Source organism: Pelophylax lessonae, assembly GCF_965119305.1.
Source record: "Pelophylax lessonae genome assembly, chromosome: 3".
Classification (NCBI taxonomy): Eukaryota; Metazoa; Chordata; class Amphibia; order Anura; family Ranidae; genus Pelophylax; species Pelophylax lessonae.
Genome location: NC_138770.1, coordinates 394355652 through 394383483, shown reverse-complemented (window position 1 = coordinate 394383483; position 27832 = coordinate 394355652). Strand labels below are relative to the sequence as shown.

At 42.8% G+C, this 27832-nt stretch overlaps 1 protein-coding gene across 1 annotated transcript in view; it reads right to left on the bottom strand.

Annotated features, from left to right (window-relative positions):
• The window catches only part of AFG1L (AFG1 like ATPase), a 206146-nt gene that overhangs the window by 125858 nt on the left and 52456 nt on the right, over positions 1-27832 (bottom strand). The window contains exon 3 of the mRNA XM_082248831.1: positions 4292-4343. Within this exon, the coding sequence (XP_082104957.1) occupies positions 4292-4343 (52 nt within the window). The remainder of the gene's footprint in view (positions 1-4291; positions 4344-27832) is intronic.

Sequence of the window (27832 nt, the reverse complement as noted above, 5' to 3'; positions counted from 1 at the left end):
TCCTGGAACCTCCAGTGGGGGCTCTGAAGGGCTTAGATCCCTTGTCTTGGGACCCTGAGGGATGAAAAGGCATCTTATGAGCCTAGAAGAATGGCCCCCATCTACGACGGGGCTCCTTGCCCTTGGAAGCCTGCGGAAGAAGAGTATTCTTCCCCCATGAGGCCCTTAATGATGTCATCCAAGGAAGCTCCAAACAGGCGATCCCTCACAAATGGGAGATCAGATAAGGTCTTCTCAGAAGTCTGATCCACAGACCAGCATTTCAGCCAGATAATACGCCTAATGACCACTGCTGAGACAGACAGTCTGGAAACCAAAGGAGCCACATCCAAAGAGGCATCACAGACAAACTGTAGCCCCTGGGCCAATTGATTCTCCAGACCCGCAGAGGCAGGGAGAAGCTGTTCCCCCTCCAGTTCCCGCCGTAAAAGTTTAGCCCACTCGGTCAGAGTTTGCGACACCAGGGCAATAGCAAATACCAGCCTAGGTGCCGAACCAGCCACAGTGAACATATGGCGGGAGAGCCTCCGATCTCCTATCAGCCGGAAATTAAGGTGGCTTTATTTAACCAGCGAGTCTACTACAGGTGGGACCATCCACTTTTTAAGCAGCAAATCCTCATAAGGATACCACATTGCAAAACACTAAGAGAACGCAAAGTGTGTTTTGGACAACCCCACTGTTTAGTGATAATATTATCAAAGTAAGTGGGAAAGGGGAACACCCTCGCCCCCTTGGAGAGCCTGTGGGTGCCAAAAGGGACCGGCGCTTCCAACGCAGCATCAGCTGCATCCTCCATTCTCAAAGTTTCACACACTGACACAATCAGCGCATCCACCAGCGCCTTTTCATGCGTGGCTAGAGGAACAGAGGAATCATCCTCCCTATCTGAACACACAGGGTACGTGGATGAAGACCCAGAAGGGTAACTCGCATCCGCGGCAGCCGAATCAGATTCAAGATCTGATGATACAGATTAAGCAGGTGAAGGCGTGGGCGCTTTTTGCTAGCACGTTTTCCCAGGACCAAATCCACCTTGGATACAAAGGACTACAGGACCGCCGTCAGTGCAGTCAGGGATTGTTGGGACCCGGAGGGCCCAGCAGCCTCTGAGAGGGAATCAGGTGGCGAAATATGCTCCAGGGACTCCATTAGAGAAGAGGGGGACCCACACAAAAAAAGTGTATAACACTGCTAGGGACACCCCCATCGTGCTGGCAGCATCACAGGGTCCAGCACAGAGCGCTACCACTGCTATAGCAGAAAGAGGGAGAGAAAACCCCACAAAAAAACTCACAACCACCGATCAGGCACTTACAGCGCCAGGCAAACTGCACACCATACGGTGATCAGAAGGAGAAAGATCCAGGAGTCAGCAATAGGAGATGAGAAGGGGCTCCCAGCACCGGAATCACCATCATATAGCTTCAAAAACATGGCTGCCGCTAATTTCAATGAGAAAATCACAAGAAAATGATCGCAGAGGCTACACAAACATGGCCACCAATCTACAGCACAAAAGGCCACAAGAAAATGGCCACGTGGCTCCCGGAGGCCCAAGGGGGACCCCAGGAGCACCAAACACGATCCCAGCAGAAAGGGGGGCCCTGGCTGGAGCCTCCACCAGGTACAGCCCCATCCCAAAGGTTGATCGTCCAGTCGCCGGCGGCGCACTCCCCCCCCACCCCCATCACCAGCTCGACACTCCAGACTGACCTAAAAGGTATTGCCATCCCATGGGATGGGAGGGAGGGTGTGGGCAGATGGAGGTGGGGTAACAAGTCCGCAGAGGACCCCCAAGAAGGGGGGATGCTGCATGGGAAGGAAGGGAAGCTGGTGATCCAACCATCACAGGGAGGGGCCTACATCCACCCCAAAAACTTCCAGGGTTAGAGGGGGGACAGCTACTTACCAAACCAGGAACAGGGTGGGCACTGCTCCTGAAAGACCACTGCTCCATCGGAATGGGGGGATGTCAGCCAGGAGGAACGCTGCGACTCAGGGCGAGGCCAGGTCGTATGCGCCTTCGTAGGACGTTTAATTCGCAGGTCAGCCTCCATTTAAAAGAAAAAAATTGCCAGGACCAGAGATCCCAGCAAGGAACTAGGTCCTTACTCCTGACTAGGCAGAAAAAAACCTAGTGCCTATAGCTGAGAGTGGGAGTATACCCCCTGGGACTGTCCCATAGGTGTAGTCAAGCTTTTTCCTGCCTAGTGTCCTACTCCTGTAAGGGGCAGTATAATCCAATGGTTAAGAAGATAAGGAGCTGTGTCAATGAACGAAAGAGAAATAGATCCACAATGTGTAATAAAGAAATTATATTTCTCCAAACTTGGCTATCTAGTAGCCACCATCAAAAACCATGCTGTATCTAAGAATCAACTGTACTTTTTGTTTTATTATTTTTACTAGTAACGGCGGCGATCAGCATTTTTTAGCGGAACTGCAATATTGCAGCGAACAAATCTGACACTAAGTGACACTTTTTGGGGACCAGTGATACCAATACAGTGATCAGTGCTAAAGAAATTCACTTTCACTGTATAAATGACACTGGCAGGGATGGGGTTAACATCAGGGACAATCAAAGGGGTAACCCTGGGTGTGCTTTCTGTGTGGGGGATGGACTGACTGGAGGAAGAGAGACATCTGTGTTCCCTCTGTACCAGAACGGCGGTCTGCCTTGTTTACATAGGCAGACCACTGTTCTAAAGCAAAAGAAAGCGGCGCCGGCTTAGTGTAAAATAAAATTTATTTTCACATAAAAAAGTAATAACTTACTCTGAAGTAAGAGTGAACAGGTATGGTGGGTAAAAAAAAAAGACCATCCGTCTTCTTCTCCTAAGTTCAGTGTGGTGAAGGAGGGTGGCGGGGTGCCGGTGTATCCGCGGGAAGGCTGTTGTATAGCAGCCTGTCCGTGGGTTGAGTGGCGGCTGAGGACTCTCGGCGAGACTCCGGCTTCCTGCTTCCGATCTGACCGATGTCACTTCCGGGAGGGGGAGACAGGAGTTGCACGCGTTCGGAGCATCCGTGCTCCTTCGTCAGGCACTGTTCTGTCTGTCCTACGAACAACCAGCGGGTCCCGGCAGCCATCATGGCCGCTGGACCCGCCAATTTGCTCCTGCTGTATCCAATCACAGCGGAAGCACAGCTCTGGCGGTGCGTGCATGCGCCCCAGAGACGTCAACAATAATCATGTACAGGTACGTGATTTTGCGCTTATAGACCGCTCTGTCGCAGTAAATGTACGTGGGGCGGTCCTTAAGTAGCTAAAGTAGTCAACAGCAGAGTTAATGCAGAACTTAACTGTACCTGAGCACCACAAACCGAAAACACTATTTAATTACCTTTTATTATTTAGGCTCCGTTCACATGTAGGCGTTTTGGGGCGTTTTTGGGGAGTTTTTCTGCTCTAGGATCAGCTCTCAAAACGCCCAACAAGACAAATCCTATTCATTTCAATGGTAAAATCGTGGTAAAAATCGCAGTAAAAAACGCGCGAAAACGCTACGCTCAGGTGTGAATGTAGCCTTAAAGAACACTGAATCATAAATCCATATCTCCCATGTTTTATTTTGTTGAGAAATCACTTTTAAACCCCCCCCCCCCCAGCATTTCTAGCTGCAGCTATCTTGAGTAAGGGCAGATGATTCATGTAGCGTTTACTTCCAGGAATCCATCTGCCCTTAAGTCAGGCATGCAGGCAGGAGGGCGCGCTTTGCTGAGACGATTTCTCCATCCCTCCTCTAGATGAATAAAAATTTCCATATAGATTCCTGGGATGTAAGACATAATTTTGGCCTAGGCCAGAAAACCAGGAAGCAATTGAAAAAAAGTAAAAAAAAAAAAAGTTTAAAACAAGTAAATATAACTTACTGTCCATTTACTAAAGCTAGCAGCATAAGGAATAAAATTAGGTAATGCTAAATGTGAGCACGAACTATGAGCAGGCAGGCTCTTTATTGCCGAAGAGACATGCAATGTCGCTCAGCTTACATTGCCAGCACAGTCCCTATGCGCCAGGATGACTGACTGCTGCGCATGTGACAGTAGGGTGACGTCATCCTATGTCGGCATATTAACATTTTTGAAAACTGGCACCCAGCAGATGATGCCAACAAGGGGTGGGACCATTAAAGGAAAGGTAAGTTTAGCTCTACTTTAAGATGTCCTATACTTAAGCACAGAGTATAAAAAGTAAAGTAGCAATCAGTAGCAAGCAGTAATGTAAAATGCAGTGTGCAAACTTTAAAACAGTGAAATTAAATTAAAATATTATTCTATAACTTACCAACATCTCCAAAAACATAAAGTCCTTTAGGAGGTTTCTTTTGTGAGAAAAACTAAAATGAGAAAACGGGACAAGAAGCAACAGAGTTATTTTGAACATTCTGTTTATGTATTAACTGACAAGCATAGCAAACCTTACCTTTTTTCTGCTCTAAATACCATATTTTGCGGCGTATAAGACGACCCCCCTAATTTTCAAGTTAAAACATAGGTTTTGGGCTATACTCGCCGTATAAGACTACCCCCCTTCCGAAGCAAGGCAACACCATTGAAAAACATCAGATTTCTCATATATCTCCAGGGTACCCTAGTACTGTAATACATGTAATCTCTCATAATATCTCCAAGGTACCCTAAGTATTACCAGTAGATGTAATCTCAAGGCGCTGGCTGTGCGAGAATCCTGTACCGGTATACGGTATGTACCGTAGCTTCAGCTACATACAGTATACCGTGCTGAGCCAATCACAGTGAGCGATGTATTCTATTATTGAATGCAAAGCCTGCTTGGATTGGCAGAGTCAGAGAGGCAGGCTGATGTTACTCCGCCAATCCGAGCAGGCTTTGCATTCAATAATAGAATACATCGCTCTCCCTGATTGGCTCAGCGCGGTATACTGTATGTAGCCGAAGCTACGGTACATACTGTATAACGGTACAGGATTCCCACACAGCCAGCATCTTGAGAGATTACATCTACCAGTAATACTTATACTTAGGTTACTTTGGAGATATTATACTCTGCGTATAAGACGACCCCCCATTTTTGGGGGATTTTTTTGAGGTTCAAAAGTAGTCTTATACGCCAGAAAATACAATAAATTGCTTTGTTTTACCCTGTCCTTTACAAACCGAATCCTGAATGTGAGGTTCTTCCTTCATTTTAACCATCTAAAACATTCTCACTGTTATAATGAGAAAAGCTGCATTATCTGCAAGCCTTAGGAAAGCTGAATTCTTATTGTTAGGGATGCATACATGCATAGTGTATCTTTAGTAGAGACTTCTGAGATAATCAGTCAGCCAATTACAAAAGCATGTTGCCATATTGCATTTAATGTTTTTGAGAGGTTTAGAAAATTTCAGCAACTGTAGATTGAAATGGAAAGGTAAGTTCACATCAAATCAAAATCACATCAAACTTTAAAATGGCCTGTGTAGCAATTTTATATGCTATCTTATTATTTTAACAAAACTGAAAGAGTAAAAAAAATTGTTCAAAGGTTGGACCACATCCTTTTTTTTTTTTTTTTCAGAGCACCAGGGTATCCTCAAAACCCAGGTGCTATATTAGGTAAAGATCACAGCTTAAGTGGCTAACCCTGTTTTTTCTTTCTACGACCCCAGTAACTTTATTTCTGCTTATCAAATGCGTTGAGAGACCTCACTGGTCAACAAGAAACAAGAGAGAGTAGGATGAGTTGGGCCAGGGATCGGTCACAGAAGTTTTTATCAATATCTTAAAACAGAGTGCATGCTTTTTTAGTGCTAGGGGCTATGAGAGGATGGGAGAAAACACATGGAAGTTTCTTAATGGATCTGGGGCAAGTAAGGTTAGCCAACAAACTCACTTTCAAATCTAATATCGAATTCCAAATTCTAGGCACTAGCTAGACAAAATTATCTGACAATGAAGAAGAACAACAACTTATATACTTTTTATACATACTGATATTTCCCAACTATGATATTTGTTAGGTTCCATCTCCTTACATTTCGATAATATTGTATTTTTAGTATGTGAAATTATAATACCATTTCACTGCCTGTATTATCAATTATAGTTGCCAGGTTACATTCATAGGTAAGTGATATTATTCTGATGAAACAATTTTTGTTTAGGTGCTTTAAATGTCTCTATCTTTGGTTATTTCTGTATGCTTCTGTCCCCATAACTGTACAAAATCAAAACAAATGGCTGATCAGGATATAAAACAATTAGCTGCCAACTACTACAATTCCTATGGTCACATTAATTCTTTAAATGTGTAGTTTGATGACAGAAGATTAATTAACAAGATATTTCCCTTTCAAAATAGTTACCTAGGAACTTAATTTAAAAATAGCTCTGTAATAGGAGGCACACAAAAACCAACCACTTATTAGCCAATAACAGATACACTGACTTATGTCTAGGATCCATTCTGCAAGTGATGTTACATTGGGAAAATATAATTGCTTATCAGCTAGATAATATAACAGAATGATACATTATAATATATGCAGTTATAACACAACGTCCATCAGGTTTGGATACTTAGCCTGCGTTCCAAAGGTATGTTAAAAATCTGGCTAATGCATAAAAGGCAAAATCTGAAAGTTATACTTTAACCTAAAAGCTTGTACAGAGCGTCCCAAGGGGCAAATCCAGAAGACATATTTGTATTTGATTTACAGTATCTCACAAAAGCGGGTACACCCCTCACATTTTTGTAAATATTTTATTATATATTTTCATGGGACAACACTGAAGAAATGAAACTTTGCTACAATGTAAAGTTGTGAGTGTACAGCTTATATAACAGTGTAAATTTGCCGTCTCCTCAAAATAACTCAACACACAGCCATTAACGTCTAAACTGCTGATAACAAAAGTGAGTACACCCCTAAGTGAAAATGTTCAAAATGGGCCCAAAGTGTGAATATTTTGTGTGGCCACCATTACTTTCCAGCACTGTCTCTTGGGCATGGAGTTCACCAGAGCTTCACATGTTGCCACTAGACATATGCCGGTTTTCGGTAATTCGATATATCGCGGTATTGCATAGCCACGGTATTGTTATTGTGGCATTTTTAAAATACCGAGTTTCTCTGCTCCTGGGTCTGACTTGTGAATTGATACATTTCAGTGAGCTGGATGACTCATTCACTCACACAGCTAACCCTTTCTCTCCCAGTAACTATAAACAAAAATGATTACATTGTATCTTTTCCTTCCCTCTGCCAGGGAGAAAGGAAGTTTAACCTCTTAAAGACTGGACCTTTTTCTGACACTTGTTGCTTGCAAGTTAAAATCAGTTTTTTTTTTGCTAGAAAAGTACCCCCAAACATTTTATAAATTTTTTTAGCAGAGACCCTACAGAAAAAAATGGCGATTGTTGTAATATTTAATGTCACACTGTATTTGCGCAGCAGTCTTTCAAACGCAATTAATAGACTTTAATTAATAAAAAAAAAAAAAACGTAACAGTAAAGTTATCCCAATTTTTTTTTTTGTTACACAGAGAATCGTGATCTTTATTCCAAGCTAAAAAATCGTGATTCTCATTTTGGCCAGAATCGTGCAGCTCTAAAATATATATATATATATACACGCACACGCATAGCAGCCCATATTACATTATTATATAGCCATCAAGCAGTGTCTGGCCTACCTGGTGATGACTGGTCCTGGCGCTCTGATCCGATGGCCTGGTCTTTAAAGGGGCAAATCCTTGCGATCCAGAAGTGGTTAAACCTGCAGGAGGACCGGTGTTTTTATCTATTAATGACTTTACTATTGCTTTAGGCCTGGTTCACATGTATGCGGGTTGGCGGTTCACATGTATGCGGGTTGGCGGTTCACATGTATGCGGGTTAGCGGCCCACATTTGCACAGGCATAGCAGCCCATTGATTTGAACGGGCTGCTATGCCCTCATTTTCCGCAGAAAAAAGGTGCATGCAGCATTTTTTTTAAAATTCAGTGGCCTTGAAATCCATCCTGCTTTTGCACCATGCGACTAACCTGCAGTTCCTGCTCTGGCAAGCTTTCTGCATTTTTTGTATACGTGGGCAAGGCATTTAAAAACAGTTTGCGTGTGCAGCAACGGCAGGTAAGTCGCAGGGTGCAAAAGAAGGATGGATTTCATGGCCACTGCATTTTTTTTAAATTCTGCATGCACCTTTTTTCAGCTGAAAACGCAGGCATAGCAGCTCAAGCCCATTCACATCAATGGGCTGCTAAGCCTGTGCAAATGTGGGCCCCCAACCCGCATACATGTGAACCAGGCCTAAAGCAATAGTAAAGTCATTAATAGATAAAAACACCGGTCCTCCTGCAGGTTTAACCAATTAATGACTTTACTATTGCTTTAGGCCTGGTTCACATGTATGCGGGTTGGGGGCCCACATTTGCACAGGCATAGCAGCCTATTGATGTGAATGGGCTTGAGCTGCTATGCCTGCGTTTTCAGCTGAAAAAAGGTGCATGCAGAATTTAAAAAAATGCAGTGGCCATGAAATCCATCCTTCTTTTGCCCCAATGCGACTTACCTGCCGTTGCTGCACACGCAAACTGTTTTTAAATGCCGTGCCCACGTATACAAAAAATGCAGAAAGCTTGCCAGAGCAGGAACTGCAGGTTAGTCGCATGGTGCAAAAGCAGGATGGATTTCAAGGCCACTGAATTTTAAAAAAATGCTGCATGCACCTTTTTTCTGCGGAAAACGAGGGCATAGCAGCCCGTTCAAATCAATGGGCTGCTATGCCTGTGCAAATATGGGCCGCCAACCCGCATACATGTGAACCGCCAACCCGCATACATGTGAACCGCCAACCCGCATACATGTGAACCAGGCCTAAAGCAATAGTAAAGTAATTTATAAACAACACCTCCTTCAGGTTTAACCACTTCTTGACCACAAGGATTTGCCCTCTTAATGACCAGGCCATCGGATCGGAGCCGAGAGCCAGGACCAGTTATCACCAGTTAGGCCAGACACTGCTTGATGACCTATTTTAGGCCTGGTTCACAGGGTCTGTACTGACTGACTATATAATAATGTGCATAAGTGAACCAAAGCCCCTAAATTCAGCAATGAAATTGAAGTGAGGTGGAAATTTAATAATTTCAATTTAATAATAGAATACCGTGATAATACCGTATACCGTGGCAAAACCTTAATCAATTAATCGCAGCATGAAAATCTAATACCGTCACAAGCCTAGTTGCCACTGGAGTCCTATTCCAGTCCTCCATTACAATATCACGAAGCTGATGGATGTTAGAGACCTTGCGATCCTCCACTTTCCGTTTGAGGATGCCCCACAGATGCTCAATAGGGTTTAGGTCTGGAGACATGCTTGGCCAAGCCATCACTTTTACCCTCACATTCTTTAGCAAGGCAGTGGTCGTCTTGAAGATGTTTTTCGGGGTCCTTACCATGTTGGAATACTGCCCTGCGGCCCAGTCTCCGAATGGAGGGGATCATGCTCTGCTTCAGCATGTCATAGTACATGTTGGTATTCATGGTTTCCTTAATGAACTGTAGCTCCCCAGTGCGGGCAGCCCTCATGCAGCCCCAGACCATGACACTCCCACCACTATGCTTGACTGTAGGCAAGACACACTTGTCTTTGTACTCCTCACCTGGTTGCTGGCACACACAGTTGACACCATCTGAACCAAAAAAGTTTATCTTTCTCTTATGAGACCACAGGACATGGTTCCAGTAATCCATGCCCTTAGTCTGCTTGTCTTCAGCAAACTGTTTGCGGGCTTTCTTGTGCATCATCTTTAGAAGAGGCTTCCTTCTGGGCCGACAGCCATGCAGACCAATTTGATGCAGTGTGCGGCGTATGGGCTGAGTAATGACAGGCTGACTCCCACCCCTTCAACCTCTGCAGCAATGCTGGCAGCACTCATACGTCTATTTCCCAAAGACAAAATATGACGCTGAGCATGTGCACTCAACTTCTTTGGTCGACCATGGCAAGGCCTATTCTGAGGGGAAACTGTCCTGTTAAACCGCTGTATTGTCTCGGCCACCATGCTGCAGCTCAGCTTCAGGGTCTTGCCAATCTTCTTATAGCCTAGGCCATCTTTATGTTGAGCAACAATTCTTTTTTCAGATCCTCAGAGAGTTCTTTGCTAGGAGGTGCCATGTTGAAATTCCAGTGACTAGTATGAGAGAGTGAGAGCGATAACACCAAATTTAACACACCTGCTCCCCATTCACCCCTGGGACCTTGTAACACTAACCAGTCACATGACACCGGGTGGGAAAATTGCTAATTGGGCCCAATTTGGACATTTTCAATTAGGGGTGTACTCACTTTTGTTGCCAGCGGTTTATACATGAATGTCTGTGTGTTGAGTTATTTTGAGGGGACAGAAAATTTACACTGTTATACAAGCTGTACACTCACTACTTTACACTGTAGCAAAGTCTGATTTCTTCAGTGTTGTCACATGAAAAGATATAAAAAAAAATTACAAAAATGTGAGGGGTGTACTCACCTATGTGAGATACTGTATTTTTTTTAAAGATATTTTTGATGAGTTTCAACAATTCAAGAGATACACAAAAAAATAAAGGTACAACAAGGGCTCCAACAAGTAGGGGTGTTGAATATAATCGCAGCATCGACGCATCGCAATTCAGATATTCACGTTTCTGCATCGATGCTGAGTCGGCCGAATCGATTGCCGATGACATCATGCGGTGCTCTGTGCAGAGCTCGGCCTTCTCCTGGAGAAACACAGAGGCAGAGCCTGCCTGGTGAACAAAGCCCCCTCCCCTTCCAGATGGACACTGGAGCAAAAAGTCAGCTGATGAGTTGTCAACCAGTAAAGTGAAGGGGGAGGAGCTCGAGGAGACCCCACATCAGCAGAAGCATCACTGGAGGCACCGAAAAGGGAGAAGAGAAGCACAGACACATGGACTATGGAGAAGGGGGAAACAACTCTCATCCCTCAACCCCAATCCCTATGCCTGATCTCTTCCCTTCACCACCCATCCCTCTCTGCCTGATCTCATCCCTCCATCACCATCCCTCTGCCTGAGTGATCCCATTCCTCCCATCATCATCCTATCTGCCTGATCCCATTCCTCTCACCACCATGCCTCTTCCTGATCCCATCCCTCCACCACCATCCTTCTGCCTGATCCCATTCATCCACCACCATCCCTCTGCCTGATCTGATCCCTCCACCACCATCCCTCTGCCTGATCCTGTTCCTCCCACTCCACCACCATTCCTCTGCCTGATCCTATTCCTCCCACCACCATACCTCTGCCTGATCCCATTCCTCCCACTACCATCCCTCTGGCTTATCTCATCTCTCCCACCACCATCCCTTTGCCTGAACTCATCCCTCCACCACCATCCCTCTGCCTGATCCCATTCCTCCAACCACCATCCTATCTGCTTGATCTCATTCCCCCCACCACCATCCCTCTGCCTGATTCCATACCTTCCACCACTATCCCTCTGCCTGATCCCATTCCTCCCACCACCATCTGTCTGCCTGATCCCATTCCTCCCACCACCATTCCTCTGCCTGATCCTATTCCTCCTACCACCATCTCTCTGCCTAATCCCATACCTTCCACCACTATCCCTCTGCCCGATCCCATTCCTCCCACCACCATCCGTCTGCCTGATCCCATTCCTCCCACCACAATCAGTCTGCCTGATCCTATTCCTCCCACCACCATTCCTCTGTCTGATCTCATACCTCCACCACCATCCCTCTGCCTGATCCCATTCCTCCCACCACCATCCCTCTGCCTGATCTCATCTCTCCCACCACCATCACTCTCCCTGAACTCATTCCTCCACCACCATCCCTCTGCCTGATCCCATTCATCCACCACCATCCCTCTGCCTGATCTGATCCCTCCACCACCATCCCTCTGCCTGATCCTGTTCCTCCCACTCCACCACCATTCCTCTGCCTGATCCTATTCCTCCCACCACCATACCTCTGCCTGATCCCATTCCTCCCACTACCATCCCTCTGGCTTATCTCATCTCTCCCACCACCATCCCTTTGCCTGAACTCATCCCTCCACCACCATCCCTCTGCCTGATCCCATTCCTCCAACCACCATCCTATCTGCTTGATCTCATTCCCCCCACCACCATCCCTCTGCCTGATTCCATACCTTCCACCACTATCCCTCTGCCTGATCCCATTCCTCCCACCACCATCTGTCTGCCTGATCCCATTCCTCCCACCACCATCCGTCTGCCTGATCCCATTCCTCCCACCACAATCACTCTGCCTGATCCTATTCCTCCCACCACCATTCCTCTGTCTGATCTCATACCTCCACCACCATCCCTCTGCCTGATCCCATTCCTCCCACCACCATCCCTCTGCCTGATCTCATCTCTCCCACCACCATCACTCTGCCTGAACTCATTCCTCCACCACCATCCCTCTGCCTGATCCCATTCCTCCCACCACCATCCTTCTGCCTGATCTCATCCCTCCACTGCCATCCCTTTTCCTGATTCCATTCCCCCCCCACCACCATCCCTCAATCTGATCCAATAGCCTAGTCAGGATAGTTTTTGTCCTGGCTAATTCGGATGAATGCCGCCTTGCTGCCCTCACAAGACTGGGGAAGTCTGAATTATAGGAAACAAGAAACAAACAGGAGATGCACAGGCCTAGTGCATTATCCTTAGGAGCAATATATATATTTGATAAAAGAAAGGTACTCACAAACAAATGTTTGGTACAGGCATATCATATAAAGGACTGCAGCATCCACAGTATCTCGTCATTAATGAATACACGTCCACAGGTATGGCTGACGCATTTTGAGGTCCTGCCTCTTCCTAAGAGCCAACTAGACTGGCTGTTTCGAAATGCACAATAAAGAGGCACTTGAAGAAAGATGGGCTGCATGGTCGAGTCGCCAGAAGAAAGCCATTACTACGCCAAACAGCACAGAGACAAGCCTCAAATCTTCTGGCACAAAGTCATTCGGAGTGATGAGACCAAAATTTAGCTTTCTGGCCACAACCATAAACACTACATTTGGAGAGGAGTCAACAAGGCCTATGATGAAAGGTACACCATTCCTACTGTGAAACACAGAGGTGGATTGCTGATGTTTTTGGGATGTGTGAGCTACAAAAGCACAGGAAATTTGGTCAGAATTGATGGCAAGATGAATGCAGTATGTTATCAAAAAATACTAGAGGAAAATTTGCATTCATTAGCCGGGAAGCTGCACATGGGACGTACTTGGACATTCCAACATGACAATGATCCTAAACACAAGGCCAAGTTGACCTGTCATTGGCTACAGTAGAATAAAGTGAAGGTTCTGGAGTGGCCATCTCAGACTCCTGACCTCCATATCATTGAGCTACTCTGGGGAGATTTCAAACGTGCAGTTCATGCAAGACAGCCCAAGAATTTACAGGAACTGGAGGCTTTTTGCCAGGAAGAATGGGCAGCTTTACCATCTGAGAAGATAAAGAGCCTCATCCACAAATACCACAAAAGACTTCAAGCTGTCATTAATGTTAAAGGGGGCAATACACAGTATTAAGAACTGGGGTATATAAACTTTTGATCAGGGTTATTTGGGAAGTTTCTGTTGTCATTATGATTTAAAAAGAGTAAACACAGTTGGCTGATAATAAATGGCTTCAGCCAAACACTAACCATGAGTGAAAGAAACGTTTTTGTGTTATTCGTATACTCTGAAAAATGGCCAAGAAATCATAAATTCTGCCAGGGTATGTAAACTTATGAGCACAACTGTATATGTACAAATATATTGATGTATTATTGATTGACTGACTTAGATGTAAGGTGCAAAATATTCACAATGAAAGGGATATACTCTGCGCTAAGGAAAGGGTGAAATAATAGTAGGCTGCAGCCTCCCTCAACTATAACCAAAAGGCTATATGAGTATAGACAAAGAGAAAAGAGGGGAATGGCGCTGTCTACTAAAAAGCACTTACCTGATTTTATTAAGGTATTAGTCACTTCTAGCCTATTGCCCTGATTTATTTGTCTCAGACAATAGTGAGACACTCCAGATACCCACGACACATCGTGTTATCACCATTTACTACATATTCCTTTGCATATTTTTTACTTATTGGATCAGTCACCTTATCTTTTTAGTAGACAGCGCCATTCCCCTCTTTTCTCTTTGTCAAGACATTCACAATGTTCAAACCCCCATATTATTCCAAACTATTGGACCTTCGATACAGCAGATAGATGCTATATTGACTGTTTCTTTCAAGATATCATCACGTAACTACCCTCCTATGTAAGAGGCTCGGGCCACATGCTGGACATCTTGTCATCCTTCAAAAGAGTACAAATGGCTCTCTCTTGATGTGTCGTTACTGCATACATTGATCGAACATCAGTTAGGCCTCAAAGCCATCGAGCACTATCTCACCAATAGTGACCTTCATTCCCTACAAGCTACATTTTTGATGGACTCTATTGAATTCACCCTAACACACAACTATTTTTCCTACTTAGGAAATTACAATAGACAGGTGAGAGGGACAGCTATGGGGGCTAGATTTGCCCCAGTTATGCAAACCTCTTCATGGGATATTCGGAAGAAAGATTATTTTGGGCCAAGAACCCATATGGGGTGAATCTGGCTCACTATGCCAGATACATTGATGACAGCCTAATTATCTGGAATGGGTCAGCAGAAGAATTATATGGATTTCTCTCCTTTTGTAGCAATAATCCATTTGGCATCGAATTCACCCATGTCATTGATGACTCCTCTTTGGTCTTCCTCGACTTGGAGCTCAGAGCTGAGGAAGACGGAAGTATTGTATCCAAAACCCACTTCAAACCTTGTTCAGGGAATTCCTATTTGCATGCCAACAGCAACCATTACCCGAGGTAGATCAAGAACATTCCGTTTGGGCAATATTGTCATCTACATAGAACATGTACAAAAAGGGTCGATTACGAGGAGCAGGGTTTGGTGCTAAAAAATAAATTTTGAGAAAAAGGATACAATGAGAGCATAATTGAGGGAACATACAGGAAATATTGGGTACTCTATAATGCTGATGGCCTTAAGGATGAGTATTTTTTGACAGAGAAGTCCCGAAGTATGAAGATGATCAAAAACATAAACAAAATCAGTTGAGACGCCACCTATTAGATTTAGCACCACATTTAATATAAAAGCCTTTGAGATACAACACTTTCTCCAACGAAATTGGAAAATTCTGCAACAGAATCCAGTCCTAAGAAAGAACCTACCATCCAAACCAGAGATAGTGTTTAGAAAACCTAGAGATCTTAGGAGCAGAATAGCACCAAGTAGGGTCAGCCCACTCAGAAACAACAAGGAGGGAAAATTGGGCCCTTGGTATTCATTCTTTGACCAAAAGGGAGCTATAAATTTGGTGAAGAATTGTGGCACTGGCCCCTTTATGTGGCACAGGAAGAAAGACATATTGGGGAGTGATGGCCGCACTTTTAAGATCAAGCAAATTATTAATTGTGGTACCACCTTCGTTATATATACCCTTGTCTGTCCGTGTAGCCTCTTTTATGTGGGGCGTACAATGCGCCCCCTAAGAGTCAGGTTTGGAAAACATAAGTGCAGTATACTAAGGAAATATGACAAAGTAAAAGAGAAGTGGAGGAACAACTATTCGGTGCCTCGGCACTTAAGACAGTTCCATAATGGGGACCCTACTGGCCTGAGAGTCTTTGGCATAAACGCTATAAGTGGGGATCAGGACTCCGGTAGACGGTTTCAAATGTTATGCAAGAGGGAATCCTATTGGATTTTCACGTTAGGGTTTTTGACTCCCGGAGGCCTGAACAAAGACTTGGAAATTCATGGGGAAATCCAATGACAACCTTCCCGCCCTTAGTATATCTACTTCTCTGTGAGCTTATCCCTATGCAGTTGGAGAAGTCGCTGCAATTAATATATTCCACTATCCCTGTTCTACCTTTCTTTTCCCCCTCCCCCTCGCCCCCTCTTTTTTTTTTTTTACTTTTGGCTCTGTTGACCTAGTCATGTAGTTTTATATTACATTACTGCAGTTTTACTTTATTTCTACTACCAGCACATATTTAAGTGTACATATACCAGTGTGTGTATGTTTACGTACATGTGCATTTTTTATACAAGACGTTTGAACATCCGTGCGTCTATTTCTGTGTTGGACATGAATAGTATAGTAGTATAGGGGGTCCTTAAGTAGGATATTAGGGCTTTAGGGAGGCCTATCTTATAGTTGCCGGCTTTCCTGAATAGAGCTCAGTATCATATGTGGCCATTGCTATTGTTTTGGCCCCTCTTTTCCTATTCTCATCTTTAGTCTATTCTTAACCTTTTCAACCTCTATCTTTTCCTCATCTTGCAAAAACTTGAAAATGTTATTGGGTATGCTATAACATGAGGGCACAAATGTTGCGGAGAGCAGTTATATCTTATTCATCTTACTATCCCTTGGTTTAATTCTGTACCTTACTTGACCTTGCAGCATTATTTAGTGCCCGTTCTCGCTCACTCTTTATCCACCAGATCGATGTACGTTGATAGCTCTAACTTAGGTTCTCCCTACTGTATTAAACATTGTTTCAGATGAAGGAAACTATTGCAGTGATGCAATCTTGTTGCCTTGACGTTCATAAATCACCTAGTTAATTTTCATAATGTATTGAAAGTAAATCACTACCTAATGTATTGAACCTGTTGTTTGGATATTGCTATTACTGCTGATTGTATTTTCAATTTTCTGTTATGTATTATTGCATACCTTTAAATAAATAAAGATTAAAAAAAAAAATAAATAACTGATATTATAAAGAAAAAGTGGCTTACCTGTAGGTAAAAATCACAAAGCGGGCTTTACTACCACTTTAACTTATATAATGGAAGCTTTCTATTGAACATGGCCTTCCAGGTCTCTGTAGACAACAATAGAGTACCTTTCCAGGACATAAGGACAACTTTTTTAGCGTAAAAGTATAAAATGCGCATCTGAGAGTTGTGAAAAGGATTTTAACTCTTGCCCCTCATATAGTTGATGTAAATATTTAACTCCCTTAACAGACTAACGTTGTGGATCTGGAAGGGAAAGAAATTCAGGTAGGGAAGAATTAAACTAAAGTGGAGCATTTGGATAATGCTGCCAGGTAGATTCTTGCATTTCAAACTAATAGAAGAGATTTGCAAGCTCAAACTTACCAACCAGCCAGCGACCACTTGAGCTGACCTGTCTAACAATATGCAATAAGAACAGGTGTTTAGTCTGCACATATTTGAAAATACATGCATACACTACAGAACCTGTCAAGGCACCCTGTTTTCTGTAGTTCCGAACTCTAACTTCTGAGTCTCCACAATGGGAGCACATGAATATTAATGGGTATGCAGAGGGCAGGTGAGCCTGGAAAAAACCCACCCCTCCTTAAAAGGTACAGGGGCACACTGAACACCCAGCACATAGCACTATATCGCTGGCTGGTTGGTAAGTTTGAGCTTGGAAATCTCTTTGTATTGGTTTGACATAAGTCACCCTTTCAGGGCTCCTTGCTGCAAAGACCGTTTAAAGTGGGAGGCAGTGGCCATTAGTTTGTATTTTTGATTACATTGGTCAGGCAACGCATTGACATCATTGTTGCCATAGTGATATGTGCTGGGTGTTCAGTGTGCCTCTGTACCTTTAAGGAGGGGTGGGCTCCTTCCAGGCTCAACTGCACTCTGCCTATCCATTAAAATGCATGTGCTTCCATTGTGGAGAAGTTAGAGTTAGGGACTTCAGAAAACAGGGTGCCTTGACAGGACCTGAAGCTTAACCACTTGCCTTCTGTGCACTTAAACACCCTTCCCATCCAGACCAATTTTTAGCTTTCAGCGCTCTCACACTTTGACTGACAATTGCGCGGTCATGCTACACTGTACCCATATGAAATTTTTATCATTTTTTTCACACAAATAGAGCTTTCTTTTGGTGGTATTTAATCACCTCTGGGTTTTTTATTTTTTACAAAAAAAAAGAAAAAAGACAGAAAATTTTGAAAAAAAAAAAGTTTTTCTTATTTTCTGCGAGTAAATTTTGAAAATAAATAAATTTTTCTCCTTCACTGATGTGCGCTGATGAGGCGGCACTGATGGGCACTGATAGGTTGCACTGATAGGCACTGATAAGGTGGCACTTATGGGCACTGATGAGGAGGTACTAATATGCCGCACTGATGAGCACTGATAGGCGGCACTGATAGGCGGCACTGATGAGCACTGATAGGCGGCACTGATGAGCACTGATAGGCGGCACTGCTGGGCACTGAGAGGTGGCACTGCTGGGCACTGAGAGGTGGCACTGCTGGGCACAGAGGCGGCACTGATGGGCACTGGCGGATGGCACTGATGGACACTGACGGGTGGCACTGATGGGCAGCACCATCAGTGCCCATAGTGCTGCCAGTCAGTGCTCATCAGTGCCTAGATGAGCAGGCACTGATGGGCACTGACTGGCAGCACTATGGGCACTGATTGTGGGCACTGATGGGGGGGCACTGTAGGCGGGCACTGTGGGCAATTTGTGTATGTGTTTTACCTCTTGTAATCAGGGCACTAGTGATCGGTGCCCTGATTACATTTCTTCTGTGTCCCTGGCGCTGTGAGGCTCCCCCTCCTTCCTCACACTGCAGGCTCCTTGTGAGGAAGAAGCGCCGGCAATGAGAGATGATCTCATATGTTTACATATGAGATCATCTCTCATTGGACGGTCCGATCACGTGGTGAATGGCCGCTGTGATTGGCCATTCACCACGATCTGTGATCGGCTGTGTCCAAGGGACACGGCCGACACAGAATTTCCCCGATGCGCGCTCTCGGGAGCGCGCGGGGAGACTGCTTCTGGGAGGCCGTTTAAAAACGGCCTCCCGAAAATTCGAGTCCGCGCTGCAGCCGTATATAGGCTATAGCGCGGACCGGAAGCAGTTAAGCATGTATTTCAAAATGCGTGCAGACTTAACCCCTGTTCCTAAAGCGGAGTTCCCCTGCCCCCCCTCCCCTCCAAAAATTAAAAGTTAGCAGCTACACATACTGTAGCTTCTGACTTCTAATATTAGGACACTTACCTGTCCTGGAATCCAGCCATGTTTTCATCGGCTGTCGGGTGCTGCCGCTGCCATTGCCCGTAAGGGAACCCGGCAGAGAAGCCTTGCGGCTTCACGACCGGGTCCCCACTGCACATGCGCGAAGCGCGCTGTGCTCGGTAATTGGCCTAGAAGCAGAGAGAGGAGTAGGGGGCCGGACCTTTGATGTACCTCGCCGCGGTGAGGTCCAACGGAAGTGGGGACAGGGTACCTGTCAAAAACAGGTACCCACTCCCCCTCCCCCCTGAAAGGTGCCAAATGGGGCACCCGAGGGGGGGGAGGAGACAGATAAGTGGAAGTTCTACTTTTGAGTGGAACTCTGCTTTAACGCATATTTTTGACCAGGTCAATTTGATTGGTTGCTGGCTGGTTGGTAAGTTTGAGCTTGGAAATCTCTTTTTATTTGTTTGACATACATCGCCCTTCCAGTGCTCCTTGCTGCAAAGACAAGTTATAGGTGGGGGCAGTGGTCACTTGTTTGTATTTTAGATTCTTGCATATACTTTTGAACTCAAGAGAACAGTAGAAGAGAGGAATGTAAGATAGAGCTTCACTCACCGGTTGGCATCTACATCCTCTAAACCAAGAAATAAAAAGGAAGAAAGATCGAACTATATAGGCCAGGCACAGAGTCTAGAAGTCATATATAAAAACATAGATTTTTTTTACAGAACATAGTTAAAAAAAGGTTCATACAGCATCTATGCTTCATGTAATTAAAAACAATTATGAAGTTGTGCTAATGAGATTAACTGTATATGTTCAAACAACAATGGATGCTGCTATGCTTTACAGATTACAATGCTGATTAAGAGGTCCTCCTGTGTTGACACGTTTCCCCAAAGTTAGCTTCATCAGGATGCTGAAACTATTACAGCAATCATCTCAGCGGTAAAGCACCAACACTCAGAAACCCCCTGGGTGGGCATCGGAGCATCAAGGGGAGCCATATGGGATACAAGGGTATCCGAGGTATATCACTTAATATCGCGTTAAGATTCTCCTGTATAGCCAGCCATGTGCGTCCAGGTTGAGAAAAGCCATTATCAAAGATGGTATCTCTCAAGGGGGCCAACTGTTAATTCTAGGGATTCCTTTCAACAGGATGGTAAGCGACTAAGTCTGGCCATGTGTAACTCAAGAAACCAAGGAACTAATTTGTGGAGAGCCCACCAGATCTCAGGCTAAACGTAACTACCCTCATAAATGCACCAGTTAACCATGGGAAGTACACGCAATGTGTCAAATATGCATCCAATGTGGAAACCGTCCAGGTGGCCCGATACTGCATCTATAAACCAAATTATGTAATGTTTCATAGAGAAACACAATAGCCGCCTCTACAGCTGTGCAAGCATTGCCTGGGGAAGGTAAAAAGGCAATCATGTATGTATGTATACTAACTGGATAACCAAATAATAAAAATAGATGTTCAGAAAAGCCAGACCAGCTAAAAAAGGAGCCACAAAGAGAATCTAGCTGCTAAAAAATGAACTTTGCAATCCTACATGGCTAGTTGGCCATCACATAAAGAAGTTAAGGGAGGAAAATAATTTTCATTAAATTGATTCTGCACATCACATTTAATGGAGGATCCAACCTCTTCCGTCTGGTCTAAGTCTGCAGGAGGGCCACCAAGGGAAGTATATTATTGGCAACATAGGAGTTCAGAGGCAATGACCACAAATTTAGATTCATGGAGGGCTTGAGCAAACAAGCAATCCTAACAGACATAAAGATCTGATTTAATTAAGAATTGGTCAGCCATTATTTTTACAATCAGAGACAATGATTTAAACATGAAACAATAGACTAGCAGGTAAACATGAAACAATAGACTAGCAGGTAAAATTTTAATCCTCATGAGATGTTTTCTTTAACATGTCCTGCATTCCTTTGAATGCTCAACACCAGTCCATGCCCCTGAAGGTCATAATCTTGTAATGTTAATACCTCACTTATATAAACTCTAGAGCGGATTTGGTGAGGCTTCTTTTACAGCCCTAAAACCTTTGATTTCAATGTATTCCCTCATAGTCACAAAGGGTAAAAAATCTACTTTGCGTGCACTGAAAGCTTTTTTTTTTTTATTCCAAATATTACCTTAAAAAAGACATAATCACTGAGCTGCACACATAGCTGGTGCAGGGAGCAGTGGCAAAGTGCAAGATTTTAATTCATACTGGATTACTAGACAAATCAAAAAGAAATACACAAAGGACATTCAGTTTCAAGTACGGTTGCACTTGAATTTGCACAATATTTGTTTTTTGGTTGCCAGATGAAACCTGAAGAAAACATCCACAAACAGGAGGTAGCTAACAAACTCCATGTATAAAAGTGTACATGGTTTCTAAAAATTTTTGACCACTTAGCCATGTTGAATACAAAAATGACCAAAAGGGAACAATGCAATCTGCGGGCAACAGGCTCGATGAAACCGCTGTTGATAAATTGTCGTTATACGTTCAGATCTTTAATATTTTTCATATTTAAATACACAGTGACAGACAACTTTCTCAAATTTAAGTGATTTTAAGCTATCAATTTTATTTAATAAAATAATAAATATGTCATTGCTCTGTGCAATGGTTTTTCCCCTTCTCCTGGGATTCCCTGTCGGCACTCCTGGCTCCTCCTCTTCAGCAAGTGCCCTCATAGAAAGCAGATTTCTATGTGGGCACTTATACAGGCAAGGATCAAGGCAAGGGCAAAGATCAATAGTTTGCATAGACTGTTAAACCAAACAGAATTCAACTTTCACAAACTTAAATAGTTATCATAAAACGTGATTCCGATTTTTAGAATATTGAACAACACAGGCTCTTTATATCATATTAAATATATCTAATATTGGTCAAATGAGTTGGACAGAATTTTCATGCTCCCTGTACTATTCAAAATCTGTGGCCTCTGCAAGTGGTCACTGCTGCTTTGGAATGAGTAATAATCAACTAAGACATAAAACACACGAAGAACCAACAACCTTAACAGAGTTACTGTCTTTGAATTAAAGACTTTACAATATATCAAACTTTTCTAAATTACTTTAAGATTATCTGTACTTTTGGTAGTACTTTTTATTCAATTAAATTGAATTAAGATTTTGCATGAGAATAGGAGACAGCTACTTTTAACTGGTAGAAAGGTAGGCCAAGAACAAAGATATACTTCTAAAGATGCTCCATCCTACAGTAACATTGTTTAGCTACAATATGCCAGATGTGAAATTATAAGTGTTTAGCAGACTTCATTTTATCCTAATGTGCAACATCTGTTTTATGCTGCAGCTGGACACATTGTGTTGCTAATTCAGTGCCTTTTTTTAGGTGTTAGTTCCAATAAATGCTATGATTTTCCAACTATTCTTGTTACTACGATTATAAGATATACTGGGTGACAATTCAATTTAGTGCATGTGCTCAATTTTCTCCAGTTTTTTTTTGTTTTTATGGGTTACAGACTTTCCTCTTTTAAGCATAGACATTTTTATTATTGAAATAGCTTCCTAAAAGAAATGAAAACTCTTTTCTATGCTACGATAATTTTTACTATGAATTTTATAACTATAATGAATACTAAATGGTACTTCTTTCGAAAAGATTTTTTGCACTTTTCCGACAGCAGCTCAAATTAGATTAAGCTATCACCCAAGTGCCAGCTCGCTAACATAAATGTATCTATTAAAAAGACAGTAGTCATTTGAAATTAATAGTATATACCACAGGTGGCAAACACAAGGCCCGTGGGCCGAATCTGGCCCATCAGGGCTTGTCATGTGGCCCACGGAGCTGCAGCCAGCTGCCACCTACTGTTCACACCATCTGGTTTCCACTCTCTCCTTGGTCTCCCCGTTTCTATGTGTAGCTTAACGCATTAATTATCCTCACTGGGTAATCGGATTTTAGTTGCAGCTTTTTCATCGATTTATTTATCAGCGCTCCCTTAATACATACCATTGCATTTTCTTACCCTCAGGACACAGCAGATAAAGTATGGATATTTTTGAGTATCATAGCACCAGGAAAATAGCTGTGGAGGAGGTATTTGAGAATACCACCACAGATTCCACAGACCTCAGAGGCATCTTCATGCGATTAAAAAACATTATGGTGGCTGAATTGCATGCCTCATGGGACATAGTGTTCCTAGAAAAATATGTACAAGAAAAAATGACCCCCAGGAGTCTCAGGTGGAATATTGGCCCTGACCAAGGTGACACTGACATTACTGAGTGGTATCAGTTTTTTAATGGGGCTGGCATGAGTCTTTTAAATTTTTTTATTGATCGGAAGAGAAAAAAGGTTTTAAGATTAAACAAAGAAATTTTAGAAATAAAAGAGAAATTGTTACCTTCAATGAAAGAAGAAGCCTATAAATTATACAATCAAGAACTAAGAGAAATATTGGCCATTGAAGAGGAAGACCAAAAAGTAAAAAAACGGAAGAAATACTTTAGGGATTTGGAGGATTACCAATCCTCAAGAGTTTTCAAATGGCAAATCAACATGGCTGAGAAAGAAATCAACATAAAAAGAGCACCATCTCCAGGGGAGGGCACTTCTAAGGATACAGCCACTCGAGTGGGTTTTGTTGGGTTAGACCATTCCAGAAACAATACTTCTGTGCAGGGAGTTCCTGGAAACCCACCAGGAACTAAGGTTTCAAAGAATCAGCAAAAAATTAAGCCCTTAAGAGACAACTCTCAAGTTGTGTCTAACAGGGGAAGGCAGAAAGGAGAGAATAAAAGAGGAAATCCACACTCCTCAAATGCAGAAATGCAAAGGAGAGATGAGAGAGGATATTATGCCTCCCATGAGAGACACCAAAGGAGATCCAGATCCAGGTCTCCGAGGAGGGTGTCTGTGGATTACAGGGGCAATTATTACGAATCCCCTCGCAGCCCGAGACCCTACCTTACCTCCAATAGATATAAACCTTTATACCATGGTGATTATGATGAAATGGAGGTAGAGGAGAGAACTCAGAATCGGCAATTAAGGACACCAATTAGTTCCAAGCCGAGGAATTTTTTAGGACAGGGCCAGAAGAAGGGCAAAAGAAGAAAAAAACAAGGGGGTGCAGAGGAGGGGCATCCCGGAAAAAAGAAGAAGTAGAAGAAAAAGGAATTTTCAATTTGAGTGGTGTCAAGTTAACGAACTCAGAAAAGGCTACCCTTAACAAAGGACTAAAATATGCTCCAAGAAAACCTCTCAATAAGTTTGAAACTTTTGTAGACATCCACAAGTTTATACGAAAGTTGAATGTTAAACGTCACTTTTTATTAAAAGCGAATGAGAGGAATTATGTCTCCTATCAACAAGGGTCATGTGTTTCTACTGGTCTAAGAAATGCCTCTTTGTTTAATCCCCCAGGGGTATAAAGTAATAATATTACGGTATTTAGAGACATGGTATTGAAGGATCTAGAAGATAAGGAGTTACACCCGAAACCGCAAAAAGATCTAATGAGAGGGGTTAAGACTGTGTGACAACAAGAACCTCGTCATTAGACCAGCCAATAAGGGTGGGGGAATTGTTCTTTTGAGAAAAGAAGAGTACTTTGAAGAAATGGAAAATCTCTTAACGGATTCGGAGACATATGAGGTCCTACGAAAAGATCCCACTTGGTCATACAAGAAAAAGCTAGAGAAATTGGTCAATGAAGGGTTTAAAGACGGTATCTTGAACAAAAAAGAAAAAGAGTTCTTAATACCCCTCTCACTGAGGATACCCACGATCTATTATCTACCTAAGGTACATAAAAGCTTAATTAAGCCACCTGGGAGACCAATAGTTAGTGGGATAGACTCAGTGACCTCAAGATTGGGTAGACTTTTTTCTACAGCCCCTAGTGCAAGAAACACCCGCTTTTCTAAAGGATACGGCACAATGCATTAGGGAACTGACGGAATTGGAAATTAGAGGTGACATTCTGCTAGTTACGGCAGATGTGTCATCCCTATATACGATTATTCCCCATCATATAGGGTATGAGGCCATCAGTACCATTCTCGACCAGGATTTTGGGATTCCTTTGAAGCAAAAAAGTTTATTCTGGAGTTGCTTACCTTTGGTATGGAACACAACTATTTTTTCTATGGGAATAAATTTTACTTGCAACGGACTGGCGTGGCTATGGGAGCCAAATTTGCTCCCAGCCTCGCCAATTTGTTCATGGCCCTATGGGAGGATAAGAATATTTTTTCCAATAGGGCCAAAGAGCTAGTTTGGTGGAGAAGATACATTGATGATACCCTATTCATTTGGAAAGGGGATGTCAATTCCTTACAAGCATTTATGGAAGATCTTAATTGCAATGGATGGGGTATAAGATTCACGTACGAATACAGTCCCACTGCTGTAAATTTTTTGGATCTGGTCATTACCAGGAAAGGTTTTGGGTTTTCTACGGCGACCTATTTTAAACCCACTGATAGAAATTGCTTTATTGCATTAGACAGTTGCCACCATCCAACATGGCTGAGATCCATTCCGAAAGGGCAGTTTCTGAGGATTCGAAGAAACTGCACAGAGGATTCAGATTTTGAAAAACAAGCTCTTGTTCTAAAACAAAGGTTTCTAGAAAAGGGATACAGCCCCCAGAATCTGGATAAATATATTGAAGAAGTAAGACCATTACAAAAAGGTGAATTGGTGGTACATAAAAGAAAGAAGAACCCTTTTAAGGCTAAACAACCATTTGATTATGCGTTTGTCACCCAATTCTCTAGCAACTATAAGTGGCTGAATCACACCTTTAAAAAATATTGGAGAGCGCTAAAGGGAGATAAGGTCCTAGGGCCATTGCTTCCCGAAAGACCTAAAATGATATATAAAAGATCTCCCAATCTGAAACATCTTGTAGCACCAAATCCCATTGAGAAGCCCTCCTTCCCAAGGATGTTTCTGGACATGAAGGGTTTCTTTGCTTGCAGGAATTGTAGGATCTGCAAAGATTCCAACACAATTAAAACCAACAAATTTTCCTCATCTGTTACTGGTAAAAGTTATGAGATCCAACATTTCATCTCCTGCCACACTAAAGCTGTGGTATACCTCCTACAGTGCAGCTGTGGTCAACAATATGTGGGTAGGACCATACGCACTGGCTGTATACGGATAGGAGAACATTGGCAAATATTGCCAAGGGATTCACAGGACATAACTTGTCCCAACATTTTGCCATTTGCCATCAAAAGAAACACAAAAATCTCCAAGTGATTGTGATAGAGAAATACATACCACATTGGAGGGGTAGCAATTTGAAAAGAACGATTTCCAGAAGGGAAACCTTCTGGATTTATGAGCTCAAAAGCTACCGTCCGTGGGGACACAACATAGAGTGGGATATTAATTCCCACATCAACAACAGTTGATCAACTCTTTTATTTCATTTTATAAAATTTCACCAAATTTCATCCAATTAAATCTCTATAATGTGATTGTAACCTAATTCTGGTAACCTTTTAGGTAAAAGTTTTAAGGGATTTTAGCGTCATTTTAATATATTGTTTTAATTTTATATTTGTAATTTTACCATCATCAAGTTTAATATGTTTTTAATATGGTTTTAATCCTAATTTCAAGTTAATATATACAAATATGTGAGAATTCGCAGCTATGTTCACCGTCCTGTCAGAGTGACACGGTGAAGAGGAAGTAGAGAAACATTCCTTCCGGTGTCAACAGGAAGTGACCTTAGAACAGGAAGTGACCTTGGTTTGCACTAACATCACTTCCTGTTTGTGCTCAAACATTGTATTTGTGAAAAAACAGCATAAACATCGGATATTTTAGTATTTTTATGTTCGTAATGCAGATGGTAATATATATTTGTAACAAGAGAAGGTTTTATAGCGATTTACACAAAAGACAATCCACTTCCATTGCTGACACCGGAAGGACTGTGTTGGATGGATGTGTATTTAAAAGGCGGAAGTGACGGCGCAGACATCCCTCCTGTCTGAGGAATAAGTACGCTCGGAGGAAACGCGTCAGAGAGGAGGCACGCAGTCACTAACTACATCCGAGGTCCGCACTGCAGGCGGCCACGGATCTACAGGGTTCCAGCAAGCTTATTATATCGTCTGAACTGTAAGTGCATCTTTGATTATCAGCAATAAAAGTTATAAGGATAATGCACTATTAGTCCCCTCTTGTTTATTTTTGGGAAATCACCTGCGAACACCTGGATGAAGTTTCACTTCCAAGGGACAACAGGGAGCCGCAAGCTTGGGGGATGGTCATTACCATTGAGCTGAAAGATATCCAGAAGTTATCCATACACCTTAAGTTTTATGTCATCCGGTAAGAGTTTATCTACTCTCAAACCGGCCACGAGGTGGGCAGAGCTGGGCTATCTATATCACTGCACGCATCTTTTTGTTTGGAGATATATTGCACCTTATTTTTTACCTGTCTGGTAAGGGGAATACCTGCACTTTAACAAGCACCTTGAAACACCTTTCCCTTATTTGTTTTCATTGAAATCACTTGTTTGGTATTGGGATCTCTTCATTCAAGGACTTATGTGAACTGTTGCATATATGGACCTTTTATGAATTTCATGGACTTTTATGTTTTATATGTCATCCTATTTATTAATGACATTGGTGTTACTATTGTTCACATATTTATGTTTATAAGTTTCACAGAATTAGCGCACTACACATTTTAATCATTTGTAGCTAAAC